This window comes from Mobula birostris, chromosome 32 (genome assembly GCF_030028105.1).
Source record: "Mobula birostris isolate sMobBir1 chromosome 32, sMobBir1.hap1, whole genome shotgun sequence".
NCBI lineage: Eukaryota > Metazoa > Chordata > Chondrichthyes > Myliobatiformes > Myliobatidae > Mobula > Mobula birostris.
Window position 1 is genome coordinate 14,393,197 of NC_092401.1, and position 23,479 is coordinate 14,416,675.

Genomic DNA, 23,479 nt, shown 5'->3' on the forward strand with positions numbered 1-23,479 from the left:
GAGGGTTGCTTGTCGCCATGGTATAGTTGTTTCTCAGACCTAGGGAACTGAAGGGCATCGTAACTCCACTTCACAATCAACTGATTATCCCGCAGTATAATTCCCAAAGTAACCTGTGACAGTAGTCACAGTGCAAATGAACATAACAATATGTTTATCAGCAGTACCATGGGAGAAACTGAGGGAGGAGGTCCTTCTCCCACCCTTTCCACAACGTAAAACTTTATTTTCTCAGTTTCCCCCTCCGAGTAAGAGCTTTTGACCTGAAATGAAACCTCTTTTCTCCACAGATGCTGCCTGACCAGGTGAATACTTCGAGCATTTTCTGTTTGTAATTCAAATAGTGAGATTTTTATGTTGGCAGTATTTCTGAATATGCTGAAGACCATCCTTACAGCAAGTCAAATTTTTATAATCTTATACATAATGAAACATTTGAACAGGATTGGGCAAAACTCAGCACCAAACAACACAAGATGATGAAGACACATTTGGGAGTTGGTTTTAAACTGAGCCTTAAAAAGGAAGGAAAGAGAGGCAATTGGGTTTTGAGAAAGAATAACAGGGTTATATATTTGGACGATGAATGGTCTGTGAGGAAAGCAAGGAAGGACATTAAGTCTTGAAGACTATATCGTCTGTGAGGCAGAGACAACAAGACCGCTAGTGTTTCAGGAACACGAACAGTCAAGCAGCATCCTTGGAGGGAAATAGACAGTCGATGTTTTGAGTTGAGACCTTTCACCTGAATTGACATGCAGGGACTGTGACATATACTGTGTGAGGTACTGGGAAGGAACTCAGGAGACTGCATCCAAGGTTGTGTCGGTGACTTTCAAGGAGGGATATGGAGTGGGTAGGTTATAGCGCTATTACTCATGATAGATCTACTCCAGGAGACACTGAGGAGCATTTGCATCGTTGGCGAGTGGGATGAACCCTTACTTTAGGGGAAATGCCATGTAACTGGGGAAGGGGCTCCCAGCCAGTACTGTGGAAATAATATTGTCTTTTGGAAGAGGCATTAAACTAAGATTTCTCATATTCTCGTCAACTGATATGAAAGATTTCAATACTGTTCAGAAGAGAAAGCGATATGAACCTTTGGATGTCTTGGTCAATTTCTAAATTGAATTAATTTCACCAAAGTAAATTAACTGGCCATTCATCTCTTGGATTATAATGGAACATCCCTTACAGTACAACAATTAAAAACAACTTTCAGTTAGGCACTTGGAAAGGTCCTGAAAGGCAAAGATACATTCCATTATACAATCTATTTTCTGCCTGTCTGAAAGATTCTGCTGTCGACCTTCCTCAATGGTTCTCTGCACTGAAGTCATTGCAATGGGTGCAGATGGTGCCTGTGATGAGCTGTACTCCATAGTCCCATGAAAGAAGCCGTGGCCAAGGTATGTGATTTCTCTCATCGGTTCCTTGACCTGGACTGCCACAGACCCGAGGTTAAGGATCAACCTGGCCGTAAAGTCAAGGGGAGACTCTTACGCTAGTGGGGGAGGGGGTGGGGGTGGGGGAAATCGATGAGGGAGAAAAAGAGTTCAACTTCCCTAAAATGTCAAACGACTACTTAAAAAGCAGCAAAAGAAACAGACTAGTCGGCAGCTTGATGAAGTCCCAAATCCACTCCCCACATTCCTTTATTTACAGTCACCCCCTCCTTCCCCCACCATGTACTTTTAAGGTTGCCACGATAAGCTGTTTTGTTAAAAGCCAACCTGTCATCCATTTGAAGGGGGGGGGCCGGGGAAAGAGTTAAGACACTGGGTAAATTTTTACTTGAATTAGCAATAAAGCTTGCATTGTGTAAATCCAGTTGAGGCAGTTGTTCTAAGAACACAAAGAATATCACAGGATGTGGTCAGCATCGACCTAAATGAGGACAAGAACTTAAAGGCTGAGAGAGAAAAAGAGCCCCAGTTTACTGTCTACAGGAATTTTGTATTTTAACCGCACCAAAATCTTTCGAAAACTTCATCCACTATGTCCCACATTACAATGTTACAGTGCAATTAGAAGGTGTTTTTTACCGTACTGCTCTGTAGCTTCCATATCTCTGAGTGCCGATGTCGATTCCAACGTCTCAATTGTCAGCAGCTCTCTGAATTCAGTACAGGAGCCGTAGTACAAGGGTAGAAGTAACAAGAGGGGCTCACAGGTTGTGCTCCTTTAACGATTTAACTCCCTTGCTGGGCATCGATGCCAGGTTGTCAGCGGCTGACAGTCTGCGGGCACACTGGCCCAACGTATCCCGGGTGCTTCGGGGCAGCTGCACCGTCTCATCAGGATCTGTGACATCAGCAAATCTGCAAAGCGCGTGCACTTCCTCCTTGTCAACGCCTGCAAGAATTTACTCACTGCAGAGTATTTGGTTTAAACCAACCTGGGTTCTTCCGGTTTAAAAAACTGCAGGCTGCTAGCAAATGAGTAGGTAGGGCGTTCAGGCCAGAACAGTGTGCACTCTGATCTTCCGCAAGCTTCGAAACCTTTGCACTCAAAACTTTCTTCCAAATCACCTTGCAGTGGGGATGGATGATTCAGCCCTGGTTCTCAACTCTCACAAAGGGAAGTAAGGTACCTGAGCACCTACCCTGTCAAGCCTTCCTAGGATCACACAGGGTCACCCCTCATTCTTCTATAAACCCAACGTGTTTAGTCTCTTTTGATAGAACAACTGCTGATCCTTTTAACACTATAAATTGGCGAGTTGCTTGTTATATCTCCCCTCTCGCTGTGAAATGGGGAGACCTCTTTTTCCCTTATTTGGGGGAGAGAGAGCCTGTGGTATGTCGAATTACCAGGTGAATGAGTAGTCTTTGGGGTACTGCAAGTCTGTGTCTTTATTGATGCTTTGCTGCACGCTTGAGTGCTCGGTGGAGGGCGCCGATGGTGGTGTTGGGGGGGGGGTCGCTGCCTTGCTGCTGCTTATATGTGGGAGGGGGAGCGGGGGGACTCTGGGGTTCTAACATTTAACTGTCATTCATTCTTTGGGGCACTCCTGTTTTCATGGATGTTCGTGAAAAAAGAGAATTTCATGATGTATATTGTATACGTTTCTCTGACATTAAATATACCTACTGAAACCTATTGATCCCAGGATCTAGCTTGGTGAATCAACTCTGGATGTCCTTTAACACTGCTACAACCTAGAGACCAAACTGAGCCAGTACAAACAAGCACCTCTGCTCCGTCCGCCACAACAGACAGGATCTCCCAGTAGCCACCCACTTCAACTCTGCTTCACATTCCCATTCGGAAATGTCCATACATGGCCTCCTCTACTGCCATGATGAGGCTAAGCTCAGGTTGGAGGAGCAACACGTCTAGGTAGTCTCCAGCCTCTTGGTATGAACTTCCGGTAATTCCCTCCCCCTCCCTTCCTCTATCCCTATTTCACTCTGCCCCCTCCCCCAGCTGCCTATCACCTCCCTCATGATTCTGCCTCCTTCTATTACCCATTGTTTTCCTGCCTATCACCTCCCTGCTTCCCCTCCCCCACACCTTTGTCTTTCCCCTTACTGGTTTTTCAACTGAACCTACCAGCCTTCCCCTTCCAACCCTCCCCCCACCTTCTTTACAAGGCCTCTGCCCCTTCCCTCTACAGTCCCGACGAAGGGTTCCGGCCCGAAATGTCGACTCATCATTTCCACGGATGCTGCCCGGCCTGCTGAGCTCCTCCAGCATATTGTGAGTGTTGCTTTGACCCCAGCATCTGCAGATTATTTTGTGTTTTTGAGCCAGTACAATACTGTAACAAAATCTCCAAAATTTCAACCATAACTCCCATTGTAATGAACAGCAAAATGATGCTCAGTTAGCACGATTTTGGATACAAAACAGACAGACGTGCAAAAAGTGATCAGATTATCTGTTAGTGCTAATTTTAGTTGAGGCCAAGGTAGCATTGAAAACACTCCTTCAATTTCTCCACTAATGCCTTGAGCTGTTTTAGATTGTTCTCAACAGAAGGACCAAACACTGGACTATCATTCACTACTAATGATGAATGTAGACTTCCTCTATAGCAATAAAAATTATTAAAATATGCTGAAAAGACTGAGGCAACATCTGTGGTGAGAGAAAGACAGGTAAGGTGTCAGGTCCAAGATTATCACACGAGTTCTTTCATCATTGACTTGAAATGAGGCTTATGTTTCTGTCTGCATAGATGTTACCTGACCCACTCATTGTTTAGCATTTCCAATTTTGACTTCATTTCTCCAGTACCTGCAGTTATTTTCAATTATGATGAGTTGGAGCAGCCTAGATAGTGCAACCAGGTCCTCAGGGTGGAGATTAAACCCCCATTTCCATAAGAGCAAGAGAGTTAGAATTAACCAGTGACAAATTAAAATTACACAGCTAGTTATCCAGAGTCATCAGTTCATCTGCCTTTGACTGGGCTACGGCAACCTGCATGGGCTCGTTCTCCAGGTACTGACTCCACATGGAGCTCACCAGCAGTTAAGAGTTCTTACCCTGCACCATATTCACCATCATGGCTGCAGTCTCCAGGAGGATGTTGTTCGGATTCAGAGATGGATAGTGATCGATGACGAGCTCCAGAGCCAATGTCATAGCCATCAGGCGCTCCTGAAGCAGCTCAGGCTCCACAGGAACATCTGCTGAAGGAGAAAGTAATAACCAGAGGTTACTGGGGGGGGAGCTGCTGCAGGGGTGGGGGGGGGGGAGAAGGATGGAGGAGGCATTTGGGTCACTGAGGTTGCATCCTGCACCATGATGGGGCTGATGGCAGTGGGAGGGTTTAGGTGAGCGAATGAGTGAAACAGATGAATAATAACAACGTGGGTAACAGAGAGACCGCTGCCCACATCCTGACACATCTGGGGAGGATGTCTAGAGGAAGATCAGTGGCAAACTGCAGCTTGCAGATCTTACAGCTTTCATGGGGGAGAGGAGAGAATCAGGTGTTTGGGGGGGGGGAGGTGTTTGTTATCTTCAATACTGCATACATTTTTACAACAGTTTTAAAAAAGTAAGTGATTATAATTCACCATCTAAGAACAAAGGAGAAAATGGACAAATTATCTTGCTGTCACTGACAGTGAAAAGGCTAGTCCAATAGAAATGAGGGTAAGCTACTTTCTATTCTGCGGGTTCTCAAATGAATGAAGATGCTGGTGTGGGAACTGCAGCTTCTTGCACAGACAGGGTAGGTATTGGGTAGTCTGTGCCAGGCCTCTTTATGTTCTCAGCACATAGGGTTGAGGTTCTTGACACCAATCCAAATGCTCCTTCCTAACTCTGAGTGGTGCTGAGCCAGGGATTCCTAACAGCCAGTGAAAATTGTACATTTTTTTCAAAGAAGCTGAGAGCACACCTTTAAACGTTTTCCTCTGTCCATCTGATAATGAAAGAGCTTCGAACAGGTTCTGGTGTTAGGCATATGAATGACACCGGGCAATCAAGTCGAGTAACTGTAACAAGGGACTTGATACCGGAGATGTTGGTTCATGGGAAGCCACTGACACTGCTTTGCTTATCCTTTCAGTGAACTTGGAGGATGTTGCAGAAGGAGCTTTAGACATAGAACATAGAATAGTACAGCACAGTACAGGCCCTTCGGCCCACAATGTTGTGCCGACCCTCAAACCCTGCCTCCCATATAAGCCCCCACCTTAGATTCCTCCATATACCTGTCTAGTAGTCTCTTAAATTTCACTAGTGTATCTGCCTCCACCACTGCCTCAGGCAGTGCATTCCACACACTAACCACTCTCTGAGTAAAAAACCTTCCTCTAATATCCCCCTTGAACTTCTCACACCTTACTTAAAGCCATGTCCTCTTGTATTTAGCAGTGGTGCCCTAGGGAAGAGGTGCTGGCTATCCACTCTATCTATTCCTCTTATTATCTTGTACACCTCTATCATGTCTCCTCTCATCCTCCTTCTCTCCAAAGAGTAAAGCCCTAGCTCCCTTAATCTCTGATCATAATCCATACTCTCTAAACCAGGCAGCATCCTGGTAAATCTCTCCTGTACCCTTTCTAATGCTTCCACATCCTTCCTATAGTGAGGTGACCAGAACTGGACACAGTACTCCAAGTGTGGCCTAACCAGAGTTTTATAGAGCTGCATCATTACATCGTGATTCTTAAACTCTATCCCTCGACTTATGAAAGCTAACACCCCATAAGCTTTCTTAACTACCCTATCCACCTGTGAGGCAACTTTCAGGGATCTGTGGACATGTACCCCCAGATCCCTCTGCTCCTCCACACTACCAAGTATCCTGCCATTTACTTTGTACTCTGCCTTGGAATTTGTCCTTCCAAAGTGTACCACCTCACACTTCTCCGGGTTGAACTCCATCTGCCACTTCTCAGCCCACAGGTGGTACCTTTCCAGTGTCTTAAGTCATGGGCCATAGCAAGTCTAGGTCTCAGAAGCAAGGAAGCAGGAATCACCGCTGCCTGGTTGACCATGAGTTCTTCAATCCAAGCTCTTCATCTTGAAATCCCTCTCTCTACAGTTAGCCAAGTGCTGTGCTGGGATCTTAAAGAGGATGATAAATATAATCTTGTATGTCTGTCTTTTGCTGAATGGTGCACCCAAGGTAAGAGAGTTGGTCAACGTTATCCATGTTTTTGTTGATATTGTGAGAGAGCAGTGTTGTAAAATGGGGTCAAGTTGAGAGAGGATTGTCTTGTAGATGTTGACAGGCCTGTCCTTTCATTTTCTGCAGAGGATAAGTTCAGCCTCCAGTGTATTTAAATATAAATGTCACCTGGATACTGCAGCTTAACCACCCACGTTTGGGCAACTGGGGTCCTGTCTGCAGTTGCCATACGCTGAACAGTTTCCCAACAGTTCATGTGTACTTGCTCCACACCTTGGGAAATTCCTTGGAGGCACGGTAGAGGATATGGAGAGAAAGATGTGAAAAGCATTGGGACTATGACTGCACTGCAATTTTCCTACATCGCCATAGGTCTATACTCACTCAGCTTGGATCACCTGGACAACAGCAGTACCTGCTGCTTATTGATTACAGCTCAGCATTCAACACCATCATAAGATTTCATATCAGAATTAGACCATTTGGCCCATCAAGTCTGCTCTGCCATTTCTTCAAAGCTGATCCAACTTTCCTCTTGGCCCCAATCTCCTGCCTTCTCCCTGTATCCCTTCTTGGTCTGACCAATCAAGAATCTATCAACCTCTACCTTAAATATACATGAAGACTTGGCCTCCACAGTTGCCTATGGTAAAGAATTCCACAGATTCACCACTCTCTGAGAAAAAAAACCTCCTCAGTGTTGTTCTAAAAGGACACCCCTCTTTTCTGAAACTGTGTCCTCTGGTCTTAATCTCTCCCAACATAGGAAATATCCTCTCCACATCCACTCTAAGCCTTTCACCATTCAATTGGTTTCAATGAGGTCACCTCTCATTCTTCTGAATTCTAGTGAATACAGAGCCAGAGCCATCAAACACTCTGCATATGACAAGCCTTTGAATTCCATCATCCCCTCCATATTCATAAATAAGCTTTAAAAACCAGGCTTCCACACCTCCTCATCAGGAGACCACAATCAGCGTGGATCATAAATAACATTTCCTCCTTGCTGACAATTAACGCAGGCGCATCTCAAGAATGCATGCATGCTTTGCTCCCTGCGGTACTCTGTACACCCATGACTGCGTGGATGGGCACAGCACAAAGGCCATCCGTAAATTAGCCGATGACACAACTGTTGCTGGCAGAGTCTCAGATTGTGATGTGGTGATGCAGAGGAGTGAGATAGATTGCCTGGCTGACTGGTGTTGCATCACGCAATGTCAATAAGACTAGGGAATTGATTGTGGACTTCAGGAAGGAGAAGTCAGAGAAACACACCAGTGGTCATCAAAGGATCAGCATTGGAAAGTGTGAGCACTTTCAAGTTCCTGGGTGTCAACATCTCTGAAGGTCTATCCTGGGCCCAACACATTGATGCAATTATGAAGAAGGCTATATTTCTTGAGGAGTTTGGGGGGTGGGGGGGGGAGAGCAGGATTATAAAATGTTGCGGAGGTTGAAAATTCAGCCAGTTCCATCATGGACACTAGCCTTTCCACCATCGAGAATATCTTCAAAAGGCGATGCCTGAAAAAGGCAACATCCATCACTAAGAACTCCCACCATCCCGGACATGCCCTCTTATCATTACTACCGTCAGGGAGGAGGTTCAGAGGCCTGAAGACACACACTCATCATTTAAGGATCAGTTTCATCCCCAGAACCATCAGATTGCTGAACCTACAAACACTACCTCATTGAATTTGCTCCCTCTTTGCACTACTTGTTTATATTCCTGATTGTAACTTATAGTTTTGTTATATGTATTGCTGCTGTAAAACAACAAATTTCATGCTATCCATGCATCTGTGATTATAAACCTGATTCGGATTCAGCTTTATTGACAAGATTCTTCACTCTGTTGCAGACCCACTGGTCATGCTGACATATAAGAATGCGGTGATGGGATTCATTTGCTCGTTATTATCATTTAAGTTAATTGATAAGATTTCCTCCACGATCTAATTGTAAATTTTTGGTATATATCTTTTTCTTGCTGGCGGTTTGAGGCGGTTTGATGTTTATCTTTAGAAGTTTTTTGTATCACACTCCGGGGTTGTACACCTGATGGGGTTTTTTCCCCAACTTTTTCTGCTTAGTAGGGTTTTTTTTATCATCAAAATTTTTCAATCTTTAAAATAATGTTTTTTTTCCTTGAGACATTGTAAATGTTGCTTACTTCGATGTACTCGTGTTATTTTTGAATAATATATTAACAATAAAAAGATTTGAAAAGAAAAAAAAAGAATGTGGTGAATTTCTGCAGCAGATGAATTTGAGGAGGGGGTTTCATAGCCTCCACCCGGGTGATGAGGTCAAAGTCTTCAGTGAGGTGCATGGTCCCTGGTACTGCTCCTTGTACGACTCTTGGTGTTGGCACATCTAGTCAAGTCCATTATGTCCTGACATGAATGGAATCCATCCTGCGACCTAGGGAGCAGCATCTCGGTCACTGGGAAGTAGTTGAGAAGGACTTTGACTAGGAACACCTATCGGTAGTCATGATAGTCATACAGCAACGAGACAAGCTCTTCAGCTCATTATGTGCCCTTTGACAATAATGTGCCCAGCAACACCAACTTCATACTGTACCCCTGTTTTCCCATCAACTTGTGCCTCCCCATGAATTCTACCACTCACCTAGAAAATTAGGAGCAATTTACAGCAACTAATTATCCTACCAACCTATAGGTCTTTGGGATGTAGAAGGAGCCTCCCACGGCCACAGAGAGAACATGCAAACTCCACACAGACATAAGCTGAAGTCAGGATCAAAGTCCAGTTGCCGGAGCCGGAAGCAGTGGCCGTGGTACGCCTTTCTCGATGGCGATCACGAGGACAGCATCTCAGATCACTGGCATATCCTTCTCATCCCAGGTGTGAATAATAGGATTGTGAATCTGTGACTGAAGCTTTTCACCACTAGGTTTTAGAACATCACCGTGTGCACCACCTGGCCCGCAGACCCTGTTAATTTTTAGTTGGGATGCGGCCTCGGTGAATTCTCAGTCAGGAGAGGCAAATGGGATACGATGGAATGCAGTGAAGTGCACTGACGTCAAGGACGGAGCTAGGGTTAAGGACATTGCTTCACACAAACCTTGACCACCCTGTGTGGGGTGGACAGCGGAGGGCCTCGACAGTGCACTTGCACTACTTGGCTGTCAGTGTAATGCCGAGCCTCCTGTCTTCTTTCCATTCATAGTTTTTACTGCTGGATGCCTCCCTTCAGGCAGCTGTACAGACGCTGCTTTTCCCTTTAGGAAGGCTGGAAGCTCCAACCAGGAACACCGTGTCTTTACCACTGACCAGCTCTTCCATCTTCTTCACCATAACAGTCTTGATAGATCAACTTCAAGTTTCTTCACAGATAGACTTCAGGGCAGCCCTTACATACAGACATTCCTTGGCCAGGGAGTATAAGCTTGCCTGCTGGCTCCTGTAGGAAAGTAGGTAACTTTGAGGGGTCCCCAGGTGCTTTGGTATTGACCTTCCTCTGGGAACTTTGTTTGCTGATGCTGGTGTTCTGGGGCTAGGCTGATGGAGGTAATAGTATAGAATGGGTGGTCAGTCCACTGGTCATCAGTGATGGTGGTAAGTTTGCGGTTTCTAGCACGAACAATGCACGTCTGTGGCTGGATCCAGTGGCGGGAACATGGGACGGGCGTGCACCCAGATCCAGAGGTTGGGAATAGAGCTGAAGGTTGGGAGCTGGACACCAGAGTGTCGGCAGGGGAGAGGGTACGATGCTGGGTGAAGCGAGGAGGGAAGCAGGGGGAAGAGCTCCGGTGTCCAGGTGTGTGGCCGCGTACCACACTGACCGCAAAACTTCAGATGAAACCAAGGAGGATTTACAGACACTGGTAAAAGATGAGGAGACATTTCCTCACCCAGAGGATAGCGAGTCAAATTCTCTACCCAAAAAGTAAATTTGTTGATATTAGATCAATGTCTTAGTGCAGGAATACAGCACCAAGGGGAAATATCAGTTATATGGAACACACAAGGGGTTGAATAGATTAATCCAACATCTACTTCTTTAGTTTCTATCACTGCATACCACATTGATGCAGTATTAATGGATTGCATAATCTAACAGTACATGGTGTCCTGATGATTCATGGTCAGTTACTGCTTAATACAGAATGCAGCCCAGGTGGTTATCACCATGTAACAATGCAGTGACATTCTTGTACCCACAGGAATTTAATGACAGCTCCACACAGTTATACAGTGACAGATCTGTACCCGTGAAGAATGTATCCCAGTTTTACACAGCAATAAACTCTACACTCCAAGATTAAATTTTACTCAAGTATACATAGGATCAGATTTGACTGATCCTGTCTGGCTGCATCACTGCCTGGTATGGGAACTGTACCTCCCTCAATCACAGGACTCTTCAGAGAGTGGTGCGGGCAGCCCAGCGCATCTGTAGTTGTGAACTTCCCACCATTCAGGACATCTACAAGGACAGGTGTGTAAAAAGGGCTCGTAGGATCATTGGGGACCCGAGTCATCCCAACCACAAATCTGTTCCAGCTGCCACCATCTGGGAAGCGGTACTGCAGCATAAAAGCCAGGACCAACAGGCTCCGGGACAGCTTCTTCCACCAGGCCATCAGACTGATGAACTCACGCTGACTTGAGTATACCTTATATTAAATTGTCTGGTCTATTTATTATAAATTATTATAAATTAAGATGATTGCACATTTAGATGGAGATGTAATATAAAGATTTTTACTCCTCATGAATGTGAAGGATGTAAGAAATAAAGTCAATTCATTTGTATCTATCACATCTGTTCTCCACTACTTTGTAGCACCCACAGTGCTGCAGGTCAGTTTTGTACTGAAGGAGAGCCATACAAAGCAAGGCTATAAATTGGAATTTTGTTACTGCTTGCATGATTGGTGTGGGGGTGGGGTGGGGTAGTGTGCTTTTACTGGTGCAAGTGGGGGGAGGGTTAATGCTTCTGCTCCTTGTGCATGGGAGAGCGGGGGGGCTTTGGGGTTCTGAAGTTCCTATCATTCATTCTTGGGGTTTCGTGTTTTGTGGATGTCTCTGAGAAGAGTAAGAATTTCGTCTAGTGATCTGAAGGTCGCTAGTTCGAGCCTCAGCTGAGGCAGCGTGTGTGTCCTTGAGCAAGGCACTTAACCACACATTGCTCTGCGACGACACCGGTGCCAAGCTGTATGGGTCCTAATGCCCTTCTCTCGGACAATATCGGTGGCGTGGAGAGGGGAGACTTGCAGCATGGGCAACTGCCGGTCTTCCATACAACCTTGCCCAGGCCTCAGTCAACATCGAAAAATCGATGGATAGACAAAGAAGATATTTCATATTAAATTGAACCAGTTGAACCTGTCCCTGCCATTTCCAAACTTCAGTGTTATACAGAGAAGGACCAGTTCCCACCAGTACTGTACTCCACTGGTATTCAGAGTCAGACCGCACTGCACTCCACTGTTACAGTGACAATATGTCCTTACCAGTACTCTACACCAGTTATACAATGATTGCATTAATGCCTTGTACCAACGTTATAAAGCAACAGAGCTATCCCCACCAACGTTGTACCTGTCATATAGTGACCCACCCTTCTCTATCAGTAGTATATCCTCATTACACAGACCCATCCCCACCAGCCTTATACAGTGACAGACCAGTCCACTCTGGTAGCATATCCCGGTGCTATACAACCACCTGTAGGCGTGTCCCCACCTGTACTGTACACATGGATTATTCAGCAACTGACCCACCCCACCAACACAGAATTCAGCTGATATACAGAGAGACCCATCGCCACAGAGAAACCACCCCACCAGTACAGTACTCCTGTATTACACAACGATAGACCTGTATCTTGGTATTAGACAGCACTCGACCCATTCTCCCTCCCAGCACCATACCGCAGTATTGTACAGCGACAGGACAGACCCACCAGTAACCTACCCCAGTGTTGTTGAGCTACAGACCTATCCCCACTGGTACAATACTCCAGTGTTATACAGTAACAGACCTGACCCCACCAGTACCATACCCATATTATACAGCGATAGACCCCTCCCCACCAGTACCATACCCCAGTGTTATACAGTGATAAACCCGTCCCCACCAGTACAATACCCGTGTTATACAGCGATAGACCTGTCCCCACCAGTACCATACCCCTGTATTATACAGCGATAGACCCGTCCCCACCAGTACCATACCCCAGTGTTATACAGCGATAGACCCGTCCCCGCCAGTACCATACCCGTGTTATACAGCGATAGACCCGTCCCCACCAGTACCATACTCCAGTGTTATACAGCGATAGACCCGTCCCACCGATACCATACGCCAACGGTATACAACGAATGACCCGTCCCACTAGTGTCATACCCCAGTGTTACACAGCGATAGACCGGCCCTGACAGGACCGTGCCCTGGTGTTATATAGCGGCAGACCCGTTCCCACCAGTACGTACTCCAGTGTTATACTGCGACAAACCTATCACCACCTACACTGTATCCTAGAGTTATACAGCGACCGGGTACATAACGCCATCACTTCTGTTGTAGCTAATTGTAAACATTAATTGACAGCGCCTACCTTCTACCTGAAGCGTGTCCTTAAACTGGGCCAAAGTGTCCGCGAACTCCTGGATCGGATCGGTCAGCCGCGGGGTCCCAGAGCCGGGGTTCTGTCCACGTGGCTGCCAACCCGCCAGGGAAGTCTGCGCTGTGGTGTCCGTGCTCCCCAAGCCCCGGAGCATGGCTTCCAGTTCCCCAGGCAGAAGAGAGGTGCGGGTCAGCAGCAAGGGTCCAGGGCAGGAACACATCCAGAAATGCAGTCCTTAGCCTGAAGTGTGCACAGCCCAGTTCCCAGGTCCATCCAGCATTGTCCAGTCCCCAAAAATCCACCTGTTGCACGTTTACAGGTCTCCGTCGATTACTTCGTCAACCAAATCAATGCCTTAAAAAAAGTACCTACGCATTTCACAGGAGCTCCAGACTTAATCTTTTTAAATCTTAATTTATTCTTTAAGAGGTTTTCATAAGTGGTAGGGGAATATAACTTTGCAGACTCGGTCAATATCTCTTTATTTGTATTTGTAAACAAGGCTGTTAACACATAAATGCAACCTTGAACCAGCGAAGTTGAATTCACCTGGAAAGCTTTGCAAAGTTCTCGCCCCAAGTTTCCTCAAACCTCACCTTTGATTCACCTGCCGGGAACTGCTTTCCTCTCTCGCTGCTTATCCCCAGTGTCCCTTCCCCAGCCTGCTATCTGACTCACTGTAAACAATTTTGAAACGGTTATAATCTTGCATTCTTTACCAATCCGGGACGGTGTAATCCTACTTTGCCTTTAAGAATGTTTAAAGGGAAAGGTGGGTCCTCGGTATTTGCACTTGGAGCCGACGCAAAATGCTCCTGGAGCCTTTCTGCCCCCTACAGTTCGATTGCAGCCTCTCCTGACCCAATTCCTTACAAGACAATAGTATACTGTATTTCATCGTGCAGAGACGAAGGAACTACTCAATAAATTTTACTGTCATTTTGTTGGGAGACAGATAAAAAGCCAACACCCCTACACCTTTGTTCCTTTGTTTAAAAGTCCATGTCTAAATGCAAGACTTCTTATCTTCCAGCATTGCCCAAGATTTCCCAATACACAGGCTTCAATTCCAGGCGCTTGCTGTCTAACCTAGGAAACACTGAATCAAACTCTACTCCCGTAAATATTTTATTTTGCAGGTCTAAGAACATACATCATTTGAAGAAAGGGGGCTTAATGAGAGGTATAGGTAGGGCAGACTACAAGAATCTCTCTCCTATCAGGGGTAAATAGAATCAGAGGATTATAGAGGATCCAGCAAACCTCTTACCCTTTGCCACCCTGAGAGTGGTGAGTATCTGAAATGCACTGCCTGAGAGTGGGGTCTGAGTGCCCAGACAAGTATCAGAAACGGAATCAGAATCAGGTTTAATACCACAGGCATATGTCGTGAAATTTGTTGTTTTGTGGCAGCAGTACAGTGCAATACATAACAAAGCACTATAAATTACAATAGGAAGCATATGTAAAATCGTTAAATTGAGTAAGTAGAAGCAAAAAAAGAGAGAAAACAATGAGGTAGTGTTCATGGTTCATTCTCCATTCAGAAATCTGATGGTGGAGGGGAAGCAGCTTTTTCTGAAACATTATGTGTCTTCAGGCGCCTGCACCCCCTCCTGATGGTATCAATGAGGACAGAGCATGTCCTGGGGCCCTCAATGATGGATGCAGCCAACCTCTTTGAGGTATCGCCTTTGGCAGATGCCCTCGAAGCCGGGGAGTCTACCACCCGTGATGGAGCTGGCTGAGTTTACAACTTTCTGCAGCTTCTTCCGATCCTGTGCGGTGGCCCCTCCGTACCTGATGGTGGTGCAACCAGTTAGGATGCTCACCATGGTACATCAGCAGGAATGTGTAGACATCTATAGAAATTACTTGAAATGCCTTGGCATTGGAGGTTATAGAGCAAATGTTGGAAGATGGGATTAATATAGATGTGTCCCCATTAGTCAGGGCAGAATGGTCTGCTTCCATGTTGTATGACTGTAACATTATTCTCCTGCTATAAAATATGTGCCATGACAGTAGAAGACAGGAATTTTGAGAAAGCACAAAGGTGCAATTAGACATATAGACAGAACGCAACAGGTATTGCAATGGACTGTCAGAAATGTTCGGATATGGCCCAAGTGCGGAAAGAGAGACACTGAAGTGGGTTGACAGCTCACAAGCTTTAATGAGAACTGCTGCAGAATTTAAAGGAAAAGGAAAACAACATGTCGAGGAACCAACTAGAGAGCAGGCTATTCTGGACTGGGTTTTGAGCAATGAGGAAGGGTTAATTAGCGATCTTGTCGTGAGAGGCCCCTTGGGTAAGAGTGACCATAATATGGTGGAATTCTTCAGTAAGATGGAGAGTGACATAGTTAATTCAGAAACAAAGGTTCTGAACTTAAAGAGGGGTAACTTTGAAGGTATGAGACGTGAATTAGCTAAGATAGACTGGCAAATGACACTTAAAGAATTGACGGTGGATATGCAATGGCAAGCATTTAAAGATTGCATGGATGAACTACAACAATTGTTCATCCCAGTTTGGCAAAAGAATAAATCAAGGAAGGTAGTGCACCCGTGGCTGACAAGAGAAATTAGGGATAGTATCAATTCCAAAGAAGAAGCATACAAATTAGCCAGAGAAAGTGGATCACCTGAGGACTGGGAGAAATTCAGAATTCAGCAGAGGAGGACAAAGGGCTTAATTAGGAAGGGGAAAAAAGATTATGAGAGAAAACTGGCAGGGAACATTAAAACGGACTGTAAAAGCTTTTATAGATATGTAAAAAGGAAAAGACTGGTAAAGACAAATGTAGGTCCCCTGCAGACAGAAACAGGTGAATTGATTATGGGGAGCAAGGACATGGCAGACCAATTGAATAATTACTTTGGTTCTGTCTTCACTAAGGAGGACATAAATAATCTTCCAGAAATAGTAGGGGACAGAGGGTCCAGTGAGATGGAGGAACTGAGTGAAATACATGTTAGTAGGGAAGTGGTGTTAGGTAAATTGAAGGGATTGAAGGCAGATAAATCCCCAGGGCCAGATGGTCTGTATCCCAGAGTGCTTAAGGAAGTAGCCCAAGAAATAGTGGATGCATTAGTGATAATTTTTCAAAACTCGTTAGATTCTGGACTAGTTCCTGAGGATTGGAGGGTGGCTAATGTAACTCCACTTTTTAAAAAAGGAGGGAGAGAGAAACCGGGGAATTATAGACCGGTTAGCCTAACGTCGGTGGTGGGGAAACTGCTGGAGTCAGTTATCAAGGATGTGATAACAGCACATTTGGAAAGCGGTGAAATGATCGGACAAAGTCAGCATGGATTTGTGAAAGGAAAATCATGTCTGACGAATCTCATAGAATTTTTTGAGGATGTAACTAGTAGAGTGGATAGGGGAGAACCAGTGGATGTGGTATATTTGGATTTTCAGAAGGCTTTTGACAAGGTCCCACACAGGAGATTAGTGTGCAAACTTAAAGCACACGGTATTGGGGGTAAGGTATTGGTGTGGGTGGAGAGTTGGTTAGCAGACAGGAAGCAAAGAGTAGGAATAAACGGGACCTTTTCAGAATGGCAGGCGGTGACTAGTGGGGTACCGCAAGGCTCAGTGCTGGGACCCCAGTTGTTTACAATATATATTAATGACTTAGATGAGGGAATTAAATGCAGCATCTCCAAGTTTGCAGATGACACGAAGCTGGGTGGCAGTGTTAGCTGTGAGGAGGATGCTAAGAGGATGCAGGGTGACTTGGATAGGTTGGGTGAGTGGGCAAATTCATGGCAGATGCAATTTAATGTGGATAAATGTGAAGTTATCCACTTTGGTGGCAAAAATAGGAAAACAGATTATTATCTGAATGGTGGCCGATTAGGAAAAGGGGAGGTGCAACGAGACCTGGGTGTCATTATACACCAATCATTGAAAGTGGGCATGCAGGTACAGCAGGCAGTGAAAAAGGCGAATGGTATGCTGGCATTTATAGAGAGAGGATTCGAGTACAGGAGCAGGGAGGTACTACTGCAGTTGTACAAGTCCTTGGTGAGACCACACCTGGAGTATTGTGTGCAGTTTTGGTCCCCTAATCTGAGGAAAGACATCCTTGCCATAGAGGGAGTACAAAGAAGGTTCACCAGATTGATTCCTGGGATGGCAGGACTTTCATATGAAGAAAGATTGGATGAACTGGGCTTGTACTCGTTGGAATTTAGAAGATTGAGGGGGGATCTGATTGAAATGTATAAGATCCTAAAGGGATTGGACAGGCTAGATGCAGGAAGATTGTTCCCGATGTTGGGGAAGTCCAGAACGAGGGACCACAGTTTGAGGATAGAGGGGAAGCCTTTTAGGACCGAGATTAGGAAAAACTTCTTCACACAGAGAGTGGTGAATCTGTGGAATTCTCTGCCACAGGAAACAGTTGAGGCCAGTTCATTGGCTATATTTAAGAGGGAGTTAGATATGGCGCTTGTGGCTACGGGGGTCAGGGGGTATGGAGGGAAGGCTGGGGCAGGGTTCTGAGTTGGATGATCAGCCATGATCATAATAAATGGCGGTGCAGGCTCGAAGGGCCAAATGGCCTACTCCTGCACCTATTTTCTATGTTTCTATGTTTCTATAAACATTAGTCCAACTAAAACTCTCAAACTGAAAGTTAAATACCACACCGGGCTGAAAACAATACCTAAATACTAAATGAATACCGCTGCTTGACAGAGTCAGTCGAAGCGATAGTCCTCCATCCTGAATAAGGACAAAGGTAAGCAGGGGGCGTAAATGTTGGTGTGCTTTTGGTCAAGTCTCGACAAGACTAGAATGAAAAGAAGGGAATTAAACACCACAAAAATATAACAGTAATTAGCTGGAACGTTCATACTCACAAGTGCAATTGCTGAACCTGTTGGGCTGCCCGCCTGCACAGGAGCGTAGGCTCTGCAGCAGAGTCTCTGGTTGTGACAGGACCCTTTCCCCCACCCTCCCCCTCCAACCTAGATGCAGCTCCTAAGGCACCACAGACCTGTGTCCGCTGGAAGTCCTGGATGAGAGATTCATCCAGGAAGTCATCAGCCAGGATCCAAACTTTCCTCAGGACCATAACCATCCCAATCCATGAGGTACTGGACCTTACCCCATCACCCAGCAAGATGCCAGAAAGTGCACACAGTATAGACCAGGGAACTATCCACCAAGTGGGTAGAGTGGGAGGTGGGGTGATTGGAGCCAGACCGGCTTGAGCTGAGAAACTTGGAACACTGGGTGGATCTTCATTGATGCTGGTAGGCGCAATCTACACGAGACCTTGTTGACAGCCTTTTTCATTACAAATGGTCCCACGTAGCATGGGGCCAATTTCGGGTGCTCGACTTTCAGGGGAGAATTCCTTGACGCAAACCAGACTTTCTCTCCTGGCTTGAGAGGCCTCAACTGTCGGCAGTGACTATCAGCCCACCTAGCATGCTGTTTCTGAGCATCTAGCGGACAGGCCCTGGCTCGTCTCCAGGTGTGCTTGTAGCACTGGATTAACTGTTTACCAGCAGGAATTCCCACATCAATCTGTTGGTCAGGGAAGAGCAGTGGCTGGAATCCCTTCTGCCATTCAACGGGGGACGTGCCAGTTGAGGATGTCCAGAGGTTATTGCAGGCAATCTCTGTCCACACCAATAGGGAGCTCCAGGATGTGGGGTTGGAAGAGGCAAGGCAGCGCAGGGTCTCCAACTCCTGATTCGCTCTCTCAGTCTGGCCGTTAGATTGGGGGCAGAAACTGAAGCACCAGGTGGCCATGACTCCCACTAGAGAAGAGAAAACCTTCCGAAAGTGGGATGTGAACTGTGGTCCTTGATCAGATACTATGTCGTGGGGGAAGCCATGCAGCCTGAACACGTGTTGAACCATGAGGCTGGTAGTCTCTTGAGCTGATGGGAGCTTAGGCGAGCAACAAAATAGGCAACCTTGGAGAAGCGATCCACAATGATCAGAATGATAGTGTTTTCATTAGACATGGGCAGACCAGTGATGAAATCCACCAAGCGGTGGGACCAGAAGAATGGGACACAGACAGCGGACATAGCAGATCTGCAGGGTGCTGGTGTAATGCCTTGTCCTGAGCACAAGTTAGACAGGCAGAGGCAAAGTCAAGGACATCCTGGGACATGGATTACCAAATCATCTCATGGTAAACTTCTAGGATCATTGAACTCTGGAATAGTCAACCAGATGGGAGGAAATACCCCATTCCAAAACTTTGGAGCACACTGTACCAGGAACAAACAGTTTGTTAGGGGGTTCCCCACCTGGACCTGGATCTGACTGTTGGGTGGCCCTCACCTCCACCTCTATTTCCTAAATCAATGAAGCAGCCATGTACGAGCGAGGAAGGGTGAGCTCTGGATTGGGATTGTCCTCAACCTTGTTGAACTGCTGGGAGAGAACATTGGCCTTGATATTCTTGCAGCAGGTATGATAGGTTAGGTGAAATTAAACCAGGTGAAGACGAGGTTTGACGGGAGCTGAGTCTTGTAGTGTCCTGAATATCAGAGACGTTCCTGTGATCTGTCAAAACCAAAAAGGGATGGTCTGCCCCTCCAGAAAGTGTTGCTACGCTTCCGGGGTCTCTTTGACAGCTGGAAGTTCTCAGTTCCCAACATTGTAGTTATTCTCGACTAAAGTCAAGTGACAGGGAAGAGAGGCACAAAGGCACAACCGGCTATCCGCAGAGGAGCACAGATAAAATACAACTCCTGTGCCCACATCTGATGCATCCACCTCAACAATGAATAGCTGGGATGGTCTGGGTATTGCAGCACTGGAGCAGTGGTGAAGCGTTGCTTTAGTTGTGAGAATCCTTGCCCTGCTTGGTCTTCCGGTAAAATGGCCGCATGTTCGGATGCAGCGACCTTTTGGGGACCGACCAAAAGTGCCTTTTTCCTTACGAGTGCAAGACAATACTGGACTCCAGGAACTTTGGGTACTGCTGGTCTACCCCATCAGCAAGCTTCTTGCTGGTAGACATGCAGGACTGGGTGCAGACCGTGTTGCTGCCTGCTACGAGAAGGTGTCAAAGGCATTGGAGTTGGTTCACAAAGGTGGCATGCAGTGTAACCATGGGTGTTTGCCTTGGACTTTTCTCTTGCGATCACAAGACCATGTTGGACATTGATAATGTAAGATGCTGCAGGCCTGTTTCCCTTATTAAGAAGGCAACGATAATCCCGGTGCCGAAGAAGAGCAAGGTGGCATGACTGAATGACTATCGACCTGTGGCTCTGACATCAACTACTATGAAGTGCTTCGAGCGATTGGTTATGGCACACATCAACCGCAGCTTACCAGTCAATCTCGACGTTTTGCAATTCACCTACTGGAGCAACAGGTCAACGGCAGATGCCATCTCTCTGGCCCTACATTCCTCCTTGGAACACCTGGAGAATAAAGACGCATATGCAAGGCTCCTTTTCATTGACTACAGCTCTGCCTTTAATACCATCATTCCAAATAAACTGATCCCTAAGCTCCGGAACCTAGGCCTTAGCACTCAGATCTGCAGCTGGATCTTCAACTTCCTCACAGACAGGACCCAGGCTGTAAAAATAGGGGACAAGCTCTCCTCTACAATCACTCTGAGCACCGGTGCCCCACAAGGCTGTGTACTCAGCCCCCTGCTGTACTCACTGTACACCCATGATTGTGTAGCCAAGTTTCTATCGAACTCAATATATAAGTTTGCTGATGACACCACAGTTGTAGGCCATATCTCGGGTAATGATGAGTTTGAGTACAGAGAGGAAATTAAGAACCTGGTGGCATGGTGCAAAGACAATAACCTATCCCTCAACGTCAGCAAGACGAAGGAATTGGTTGTTGACTTCAGAAGGAGTAGCGGACCGCACGACCCCATTAACATCGGTGGTGCGCAAGTGGAACAGGTCAAAAGCTTTAAGTTCCTCGAGGTCAATATCACAAATGACCTGACTTGGTCCAACCAAGCACAGTTCACTGCCAAGAAGGCCCACCAGTGTCTTCCTGGAAAAACTAAAGAAATTTGGCCTGTCCCCTAAAACTCTCACTAATTTTTATAGATACACCGTAGAAAGCATTCTTCTAAGGTGCATCACAACCTGGTACGGAAGTTGTCCTGTCCAAGACCGGAAGAAGCTGCAGAAGATCGTGAACACAGCGCAGCACATCACACAAACCAATCTTCCGTCCTTGGACTCACTTTACACTGCACGCTGTCGGAGCAGTGCTGCCAGGATAATCAAGAACACGACCCACCCAGCCAACACACTTTTCGTCCCTCTTCCCTCTGGGAGAAGGCTCAGGAGCTTGAAGGCTCATACGGCCAGATTTGGGAGCAGCTTCTTTCCAACTGTGATAAGACTGCTGAACGGATCCTGACCCGGATCTGGGCCGTACCCTCCAAATATCCGGACCTGCCTCTCGGGTTTTTTGCACTACCTTACTTTCCATTTTCTATTTTCTATTTATGATTTATAATTTAAATTTTTAATATTGATTATCGATTTGTACTCCAGGGAGCATGAAGCGCAGAATCAAATATCGCTGTGATGATTGTACGTTCTAGTATCAATTGTTTGGCGACAATAAGGTATAAAGTATTTGATAGCGTGACAAACAGTCAGGAAGCTGCATGATCTTGCTTGTAGCGAGGGCTAGACCTCAAGCCACAAGCTTGCCTGCTACTGCAGTTCAGGAGAGGAGTTGCCGGAGATGGTGCAGTGTAACACCCGTGCTCGGTTGGGGGGCTGGCCGCTCCAATCGGTGCTGCCCTCTAGTGTATGATCAGTGGAATGACAGGCTTGTATTATGTGCCTGTGTTTGACTGTGCAATGCCGGGAACTGTACCATCTAATTGTGGGACATGTCGCTCGGAGACTTGGGCTATAGATATATTTTTTCCCTCTATTTTGAATGTGCTTTGTATGTTTTGCACCTTGGCCCCAGAGGAACACTATTTTGTTTGGCTGTATTCGTGTACGGTTGAATTCAGAGTTCAGAGTAAAATTATCAGAGTACATACATGTCACCATGTACAACACTGAGATGCTTTTTCTGCGGGCATGCTTAGCAAATTTATAGAACAGTAACTATAAACAGAATCAATAGACAGTGCAAATGCTGATATAAATAAGTAGTAATAAATAATAAGCATGAAGTAATAAGAGTCCTTAAAAAGTGAACACCAGAAATAGAAGGAGCGTAGTTATTCCCTTTTGTTCAAGAGCCTGATGGTTGAGGGGTAGTAACTGTTCTGGAACCTGGTGGTGCAAATCCAGAGGCACTTGTACCTTCTACCTGATGGCAGCAGCAAGAAAAGAGTATGGCCTAGGTGGTGAGGATAGGTGCTGCTTTTCTATGGCAATGTTTCATGTAGACGTGGTCAATGGTTGGAAGGGTTTTACCTGTGATGCCAAATCCACTACCTTTTTTAGGATTTTGCACTAAAGGGCATTGATGTCCCATACCAGGCTATAATGCAGCCAGTCAGCACACTTTCCACACACATCTATAGAAGTTTGCCAAGGTTTTTTCGATGACATGCCAAATCTCTGCAGACCCCTGAAGAAGTAGAGGTGCTGTCGTGCTTTCTTTGCAATTATATTTATCTGATGGGTCCAGCACAGGTGCTCTGAGATAGTGACCCCCAGGAGTTTAAAGTTACTGATCCACTCCAACCCTGATCCTTCAATAAGGACTGGCTCATGGACCTCTTTGGTCATTGGCTGTAATCCGACAATGTAGAAGCCTACTCATGGGACTAATGCTTAGTCCCATCAGTAGGGCAGCATGGTAGTGTAATGGTTAGCACAACACTTTACAGTACCAGAAACCCAGGTTCAATTCCTGCTGCTGCCTGTAAGGACTTTGTACGTTCTCACAGTGACTGTGTGGGTTTCCTCCCTGTGCTCCGGTTTCCTCCCACAGTCCAAAGACGTACTAGTTGGTAGGTTAATTGATCATTGCAAATTGTCCCATGATTAGGCTAGGGTTAAATCTGGGGATTGCTGGGCAGTGTGGCCCGAAAGGCTAGAAGGGCCTACTCCATGCTGTATCTCAATAAATAAAATTAAAAATATATAAATTTAGTTACTGACCCTCTCCACCTCTGATCTTCTGATGATTACAGGCTCATGGACCTCTGGCTTCCCTCTCCTGATGTCCACAATCAGTTCCTTGGTTCCTTGGTCTTATTGACATTGAGTGAGAGGTTGTTGTTATTCTGAATTTTCAGTTCCCCCCACCCCCCCCCGTATGC

General features: G+C 46.0%; 2 protein-coding genes across 9 annotated transcripts in view; one reads left to right on the plus strand and one right to left on the minus strand.

The window, feature by feature from the left end:
• The window catches only part of LOC140191242 (GEM-interacting protein-like), a 120,726-nt gene extending 102,611 nt beyond the window's left edge, over positions 1–18,115 (minus strand). The window contains exons 1-2 of one of the 8 annotated variants that reach the window (XM_072248457.1): positions 18,087–18,115; positions 4,497–4,643 (exon numbers count right to left, since the gene is read on the minus strand). In XM_072248457.1, coding sequence (XP_072104558.1) covers positions 4,497–4,602 — 106 coding nt within the window. In that variant the 5' untranslated portion in view covers positions 4,603–4,643; positions 18,087–18,115. Of the gene's footprint in view, positions 1–2,048; positions 2,320–4,496; positions 4,644–12,733; positions 12,803–12,863; positions 12,893–13,202; positions 13,895–18,086 lie in introns of those variants that run through there. The other 7 variants (XM_072248451.1, XM_072248452.1, XM_072248456.1 and 4 more) reach the window with 7 other exon arrangements.
• trappc5 (trafficking protein particle complex subunit 5) overlaps positions 11,057–23,479 on the plus strand; it is a 29,979-nt gene continuing 17,556 nt past the window's right edge. Inside the window, exon 1 of the mRNA XM_072248464.1 lies at positions 11,057–11,078. The gene's annotated coding sequence lies outside the window, so the exon portion shown is untranslated. The remainder of the gene's footprint in view (positions 11,079–23,479) is intronic.